Raw genomic sequence first — 8,325 nt, forward strand, 5'->3', positions numbered from 1 at the left:
AAAGAATAACATGTCGCAGTTTTTATCCGTTTACAGTTACATTCGCTGTTTGTGAAACAAGCTCATTCTGGTTCTCGCTCATGTTTTAGCGATTGTGCTCTAGGTTTTATAATGCCATCATGTTAAAGCCCTCAGGTTAGCAGGCTAAAGGTGGCGGATTCTTACTTAGACGCCAAGAAAAGTCGTTTAAATACATTTTTGAGACTTTTTAAGAAAGTTATCTTCTATTTAAAGTTGTGAAAATAAAAGAAAAAAAATGTATACATCATCTTGATAAATCTATTGAATGTTACGATCAATCGACAAAGTATGCTCTAGCAAATTATTTAGCAAGCAAGCTCATTTAATTTCATCCTGATTAAAATGGCTGGTGCAGTTATCCCACCATTCATTTTTTCACGTGTGTGTGTGTGTGTGTGTGTGTGTGTGTGTGTGTATACCTCTGTTTGGCGGAGGTACACAGGGCCTTGCTCGTGGCGTCCATCATGCTTCCCGCTTTAGTTTTGTCATGCTCGGCCTGGAAGCGCAGGAACAGCCCCAGCTCGTTCTCCTCCTGAGACAGGCCTGCAGGTCAAAGGTCAGACACGTGACGACTTACTTAGATACGACTTTCATTTCGTTCTCCCTCACTAACGATACGAGAGCACTCGGGGGGTGCCAATACTTTCGCTTCAGCGAAAACAGAGAGATGGTTGAGTGGGAACTTTCTCAGACGTCATTAACACAGTTTATAGAAGTGAGTGTAGAAAGAAATTAAAGAAGAGTGTGTAGTTTAAAGAAGAGTCTGTAGTTGAATGAGGTGTGTGTAGTTTAATGAGGCTAAAGAAGAGTGTGTAGTTTAAAGAAGAGTCTGTAGTTGAATGAGGTGTGTGTAGTTTAATGAGGCTAAAGAAGAGTGTGTAGTTTAAAGAAGAGTCTGTAGTTGAATGAGGTGTGTGTAGTTTAATGAGGCTAAAGAAGAGTGTGTAGTTTAAAGAAGAGTCTGTAGTTGAATGAGGTGTGTGTAGTTTAATGAGGCTAAAGAAGAGTGTGTAGTTTAAAGAAGAGTCTGTAGTTGAATGAGGTGTGTGTAGTTTAATGAGGCTAAAGAAGAGTGTGTAGTTTAAAAAGAGTGTGTAGTTTAAAGAACTGCGTGTAGTTTAAAGAAGAGCCTGTAGTTGAATGAGGCTAAAGAAGTGTGTGTAGTTAAAAAAAAGAGTGTGTAGTTTAAAGAAGAGTCTGTAGTTGAATGAGGTGTGTGTAGTTTAATGAGGCTAAAGAAGAGTGTGTAGTTTAAAAAAAAAAAGAGTGCGTAGTTTGAAGAGGTGTGTAGTTTAAAGAGGGTGTGTAGTTTAACAAGGTGTGTGTAGTTTAATGAGTGTGTAGTTTAAAGAAGAGTGTGTAGCTGAATGAGGCGTGTGTAGTTTAAAGAAGAGCCTGTAGTTTAAAGAGGTTTGTGTAGTTAAAAGAAGAGTGTGTAGTTTAAAAGAGCGTGTAGTTTAATGAGATGTGTGTCGTTTAAAGAAGAGTCTGTAGTTGAATGAGATGTGTGTCGTTTAAAGAAGAGTCTGTAGTTGAATGAGGTGTGTGTCGTTTAATGAGGCTAAAGAAGTGTGTGTAGTTTAAAGAACTGCGTGTAGTTTAAAGAAGAGCCTGTAGTTGAATGAGGCTAAAGAAGTGTGTGTAGTTAAAAGAAGAGTGTGTAGTTTAATGAGGTGTGTGTAGTTTAAAAGAGCATGTAGTTGAATGAGGTGTGTGTAGTTGAATGAGGCTAAAGAAGTGTGTGTAGTTAAAAGAAGAGTGTGTAGTTTGAAGAGGTGTGTGTGGTTTAATGAGTGCGTAGTTTAAAGAGCTGTGTGTAGTTAATAGAGGAGTGTGTAGTTTAAAGAAGAGCCTGAAGTTTAAAGAAGAATGAGGCTAAAGAAGTGTGTGTAGTTTACAGAGGTGTGTGTAGTTTACAGAGGTGTGTGTAGTTTACAGAGGTGTGTGTAGTTTACAGAGGTGTGTTGGTAGTGTAACGAGATTTGCGTAGTTTAAAGAGAAGTGTGTAGTTTAAAGAGAAGTGTGTGTAGTTTAAAGAGAAGTGTGTAGTTTAAAGAGAAGTGTGTGTAGTTTAAAGAGAAGTGTGTGTAGTTTAAAGAGAAGTGTGTGTAGTTTAAAGAGAAGTGTGTGTAGTTTAAAGAGGAGTGTGTGTAGTTTAAAGAGGAGTGTGTAGTTTAAAGAGAAGTGTGTGTAGTTTAAAGAGGAGTGTGTGTAGTTTAAAGAGGAGTGTGTGTAGTTTAAAGAGGAGTGTGTGTAGTTTAAAGAGGAGTGTGTGTAGTTTAAAGAGAAGTGTGTAGTTTAAAGAGGAGTGTGTACTTTAAAGAGGAGTGTGTACTTTAAAGAGGAGTGTGTGTAGTTTAAAGAGGAGTGTGTAGTTTAAAGAGGAGTGTGTGTAGTTTAAAGAGGAGTGTGTAGTTTAAAGAGAAGTGTGTGTAGTTTAAAGAGAAGTGTGTGTAGTTTAAAGAGAAGTGTGTGTAGTTTACACTCACGTGTGATCCTTTGCTGGTATTTTTCGATGACTTTCAGCAGCTCTGTGCATGTGGTCTGAATCGAACGAAAAAACTGTGGAAATGACAAACAAGACGACATTAAGTCTCTCTCTCTCTCTCTCTCTCACACACACACACCCATTAACAGGTATTTAAACAAAATAAACACAATATATTTTTTTAGCAGACATCATAGTGTCAGTGTTTTTACAATTAATTTTATGTCAAATATTGAGCACGTCCTCAAAGTATCCAAAACACACACACACACACACACACACTGTAATCGCTGTGTGTTATTCTAATCAGCATTACAGCAAACAGAGGCGGTGATCACACACTGCTGCTGTACAAACGCACTCGACGCTCACAAAATGCTAAATTAAAAAAATATATCTACGTTTGGATGCTTCTGAAGAACTGAATTAAACCGTTTGGAATTATTATCACGATCAATAAACCTGCAATACGTCGTGTTTCTCGGATTTATTCAGCGACGCACGAAGAACGTTTTGTTTTGTTTTTAAATGTGCATGAAGTTTGTGTCAACTGAGCTAAAAAAATAAGACACACAAACACACACACCCACGAAACATACACACACCCACATCATCTCTTATTTAACCATGTGTGAGGATTACACGTGTCCTGTTGTCATGGTATCAAGTCATTTTGAGTCTACTTCCCTAATGGAAGAGTTCTGTGTACACGTGTGTGTGTGTGTGTGTGTGTATGTGTGTGTGTGTGTGCGTGTGCCTCACGTCAAGATGAAATCCGACTCTGAGAGTAGCGGAACTGCTATGAATGAGTCATGAAGGTTGGTGAGGCTCTTAAAAATAGACAATATGTTCCCTAGAAGCACAAATCATGCACCTACTCCCACCTGGAGCATGCGTGCAAACACACACACACACACACACACACACACACACACGGGGCGCACACACGCGCGCACACAAGCACGTGTACACACATGCACACACACACACACGTTCATATAGCAGAAGTAGAAGAGCTCAAGCTACAATACACTTCACATCCACCATACACAAGTTCACTCCAACGTTCCCTGGTGTGTTCACTTTACTCATTAACTTGTCTTCAGGTTCACACACACACACACACACACACACACACCCTACCCAGATGCTCACGTGCACTGTTCGAAACCCTCTCTTCGACACAGAGGGTGCGTACTTGGATAACGTTAAGCCTTAAATGCGATTAAAAAAAAATGATAATTTTCACTCAATGTCAGTTTGTAATTTGTTTAATTTCATTCGAAGAACGTTAGAATGGGCTTTTAAACTATTTCCAACAACGTATACACGTAAAAGACGTTAATTTCCTTGCGGGACGTCTATATAAAACGTGTTCGATGTTTGCTGCAACACTCAGAGTCATGCTGTTACAGGAAAATAATCAACGACAGAGTGGTGTGACGAAGCAAAAAGTGATTATTTACCAACAGCAACACGTCCCAGAGTGTTTTATTCCTCTTATACCACAAGGCACATCATTGCGTTTTATTACGCTTTGTTTCTGACTGTTACAAACTGCTGACACTGGAGACTCCTTCCAAAATAAACATTAAATAGACGCCATGTTACAGAAAACGTAACCATATCAGATTTCTAGAAATGAGCTGTTACTATAGAAACAATACCTGCACTACTCGCAGAGCTGCTGTTACAGAAAATTAATCAACACTTTCTGACCAATCAGAATCCAGAGCTCTGGACAACGTCAAACAATAAACCAGTTGTTCTGTTGCTGAGGAAACCACTAAACCAACCGCCGAACATCTCGACGCCTGTATCCTCGTTAAAAAGTCCGGGATATATGAATATGCATGATTATGCAAATTGGACCCGCCCCTGAATCGCAATTTGCCTCATTATTTTCTCAGCTGTTTATATAACAGGAACTATACATGTCTAAATATAGCGTTACCATAACAACCACGATTTCGTTCGTTAGCTAAGATGCAGGATCCGTCGTTAAAACTTTCCAGATACCTAAAAAAAAAATATCCTCGGTGCAAAGCCGTGAGTCGTATCAGGTGACATCACGAACTGGGCTCGGTACGTAGCCCCGCCCCTAAATGCGTTATATACAAAAGTAAAGAAAAAAAATCTGCTTGACTTTCAAAACTTTAGTGATTAACAAACGTGAGCACGTTATGAATCTGTATAAAGCAAAACCAAAAAAAAAAAGAAAAATGAAATGAAATGAAGAAAAGGGAAATGAGAAAACTCTCATTAAGAGGCAACGGACTTCGTACGACAACAAAACGGTCCAAAGATCAAGAAACGCGATGAGATGTACAAGATGTCCGCTGAGTCATCCTCATTACAGACGACAGAGACAGAAAATCAAACTGATGTGTAAAAAAAAAACAAACTGTAGAGCAGAGGAGATGCTGAGAGATAAAACTGTTTACTCTCCTCCGTCTCTTTGCCTTATCTCCATCCGCTCTGTCTATCTGTGCGTCTCCTCCAGCTCTCACACACACACACACACACACACACACACACACACACACACACACACACACACACACACACAATCCACACAATCCACACACATCGTCACGCTGAACGTCAAATGATAAATTCATTAGCTAGCTCGCCGGGTAAATCAAAGCGCAACACGCTGGAAAGCACACAGTTCTACGGTCTGGTTGCCTGGAAACCGGAACGACTTCATTAAAACGACCGAAACGACGATATATAACGTCGATATCGTCATAAATTACATCACTATACGCTTTTCTGCGATATCACAGATGTCGTGATTAATTTTTCTTTTAATTACATTAGACTATTTGGTTTATTCCTAGTGCTTTAATAACTTCATTAATAATAACAATAATAATAATAATAAGCCAATTGTTTCCTTTTAATCTTATTAAATATTCGTATCACGGAGTATATTTTCTTAACAGTTTTTAGCGAAACCTGAACGAAAATTTAAATATCGTGACATTTTGTATCATCGCGTTTCACTAAGTCTCGCAATACGATATATATATATATATTTTTTTTAACAATTTACTAGCAAACGTCGGCTCCTTCTTCGGCCGTACCTCCAGTTTTGCGTCCAGATCCGCGTCCGACGCCACCACGTGCTCGTCCTCCTTCTTTCCCGTCGCCTTGATCAAAACCTGTTTCGTCTTCCAGAACTTCTTCTGCATGCGGGCCATGACGGAGCGATCCTCGCCCAGAACCGGACTCGAGAACCTGACACACCGTAAACACACATCCAGTTTAGGAAATCGTCAAAGCAAACGACTGATTTTTTTTATTTTTCTTTCCAGCGAACAGGAAAGGAAGCAGGTGTTACATACCCATAGCCATCCATAGTGTTCAGATCGCCTGCTCAGTCCTGCAAACACAGCACACGTTACGCTAAAACGCCTAACGACGCATCGTAACGAATACTACGGGTACGATTTCCTCCACGTAGGCGCTAAAGACGAGAAAAATAATCAATACTTTGACGCGTCAAGGTTCACATATAAATTGCAAACAAATTATTAACATTTTAGTATCGTGATCATTTCATTCCACCACACAGTAAACGTTACGATAAATTATATTGTCTCCGATTCGCTTTTATTTCTTTCCCCCACATTAATATTTTCCTCCCGCTGACATTTAGCTCTATTTCGTAAGTGCACCATGTAAACAGCCGCCATTTTAAACTCGTCTTTACTCAGAAATAACTTGTACAACGTATCAGTTCAGTAAAAAGTCTGATCCAATCACACGAACCTTACTATCACTTTGAGGACTGTTTTTATTTATTTATTTTTTAAATAATTCATTAACACCACAGCGCTGTTGAATTCTGGATTCTGATTGGTCAGGAAGTATTGATGCATTTTCTACTACAGCAGCTCTGACAGTAGCGCAGCTGCTTTATATTAATCTTTACATTAATGTAACTATAAACGGATAAAAATTACAACGTGTTATTCTTCAACAAATTAAAAAAAATTACAACGAATACAACGCTCAGGGACGTCCTGTTATGGGAAAATAATCAACTTCGGGGTGTTAACCGCAACTCCATCACATCTCCAACTCCATCACACCGCCTTGTTGTTGATTATTTTCCTAGAACATCCAACACCGAGTGTGTTACTCCTGACAGAAATGCATTATTTCCACAATCATGGTGGATTAGGTTTTGTTTTTTTAAAAAAATTCTCAAATCCTGAGGCAAGTAGCAATTCCTACACGACTTTAAATAACAGCTTATATAATTATATTTATATTTAATAAGATATTTAACGAGCTTTAAGTGGGTTTTAATGAGGAAGAAATGATGAAAAGGAGAAAATTGCTTGCAAAAACAGTAACAGCTGTTGACTTGCATGAGCCTTAACACTCTTATATATCAAATTTACACACAAAAAACATGACTTTACACTGATAGACCATGATTATAAATGAATATAACTGAAAAGTGTGTGTGTGTGTGACTGCCATTTACCTCTGAAGGCCTGACATAAAGAAATGGCCTCTTCACCACCAGGACACCTGTCTCACCCTGTGACTGTAAAGAGAAATTACACACTTACGAAACTAATTTTTGAATGTTTATTACTTTTGTTTGAAAATAAACATCCACAAGAGCAAACTGTGAGCTGTAGTTTTAACACGTTCACAAATAAACACACTAAAACAACCCTAAACGTTCAAACTACAGCCGAATCCCAAACCGCTTCCTGTTCCACACGTAGTGCACTACGTAGTGCGCAGCCGCCATTATTCCGTCCCCTAGTTAGGGCGCCTATGTAGGGAGAATGGATTAGATTTGGGATTGAACCCAAGGCGATCCAGTCATCACATCTCATCCCACCATCCTTGATCCTTAAACGGTTTCTTAAGGTTTACAACACAGCAATAAAGATTGTTTTGTTTTGTTTTGCTTTCTATTCGCACCGTTATTTGTTCGCTGTACGTTCAGGATGAATATATTTAGGGAATAAAATCATCAAGATAGCTAAATATTGAAAGGAAAACGGATTAAGTCGAGAAACTCCAGTTCCTGCAAGGAGCCGTTGAACGTTACAGAGCGAAATACACGCCTAATAGACGCTAATGAAACCGAGCGAAGGAAAATCTAACTCAGACGTGAAGTTCTTACTCGTTTTTTTTCCTCCCCACGTCGTTTTTCAGGAAAAAAGCGCCATTGAGCGCGACGTTATTAGCCGTGTTGCTTCTCCTCACAGCCGCTGACGTCGGCTTAACGACCAGCAGGATACAGGGAGCGTTCACGCGCGTCACTGCTCAGGGGAGCAAACTGCGCATGCGCACAAAAACAATCGCAATAATAATAATAATAATAATAATTCAATTAACAGCGCCATTTTCTTCCGTTTCGCTAGTCTTTTTAAAAAAAATTAATGAAAACCAACAATATTACAACAACATGGCATTCAATTTACAATTTATAAAAAATTTATAATAACTTTTAATTTAAAAAAAATTACAATTTACAATTTATTAAAAAATTTACAATTTACAATTCATTCAAAATGTATAACTTTTGATTTTTAATTTATAAAAATCAATTTATAAAATTTAACATTTTAACAGGGGCTTAGACACAGCACAACATTAACCAGGAAAAAAATAAAATTAAAATAAAATTAAATAAACCTGACCAAGCTCTAAAAGACACATAGTGACCTTATAAACACAAATACAGACTGTCAGTGAGTACAAATGAATCACAGGGGTATTAACAAATATTTTTATAATAAATTATATTTATCAATTAATATCAACAAAAACCCAGCTTT

The 8,325-nt window shown here is 38.3% G+C and overlaps 1 protein-coding gene across 3 annotated transcripts in view; it reads right to left on the minus strand.

Annotated features, from left to right (window-relative positions):
- ical1 (islet cell autoantigen 1-like) overlaps nt 1-7,807 on the minus strand; it is a 20,042-nt gene extending 12,235 nt beyond the window's left edge. For 2 of the 3 annotated variants that reach the window (XM_053231795.1, XM_053231789.1), the window contains exons 1-6: nt 7,668-7,807; nt 7,011-7,073; nt 5,860-5,897; nt 5,599-5,752; nt 2,511-2,583; nt 441-564 (exon numbers count right to left, since the gene is read on the minus strand). In XM_053231795.1, the coding sequence (XP_053087770.1) occupies nt 441-564; nt 2,511-2,583; nt 5,599-5,752; nt 5,860-5,873 (365 nt within the window). In that variant the 5' untranslated portion in view covers nt 5,874-5,897; nt 7,011-7,073; nt 7,668-7,807. Of the gene's footprint in view, nt 1-440; nt 565-2,510; nt 2,584-5,598; nt 5,753-5,859; nt 5,982-7,010; nt 7,074-7,667 lie in introns of all 3 variants that reach the window. The other variant, XM_053231793.1, reaches the window with a different exon arrangement.
- Between the last annotated feature and the right edge of the window lie 518 nt (nt 7,808-8,325).

The sequence above is a fragment of the Pangasianodon hypophthalmus genome, chromosome 2 (assembly GCF_027358585.1).
Source record: "Pangasianodon hypophthalmus isolate fPanHyp1 chromosome 2, fPanHyp1.pri, whole genome shotgun sequence".
Taxonomy (NCBI): Eukaryota; Metazoa; Chordata; class Actinopteri; order Siluriformes; family Pangasiidae; genus Pangasianodon; species Pangasianodon hypophthalmus.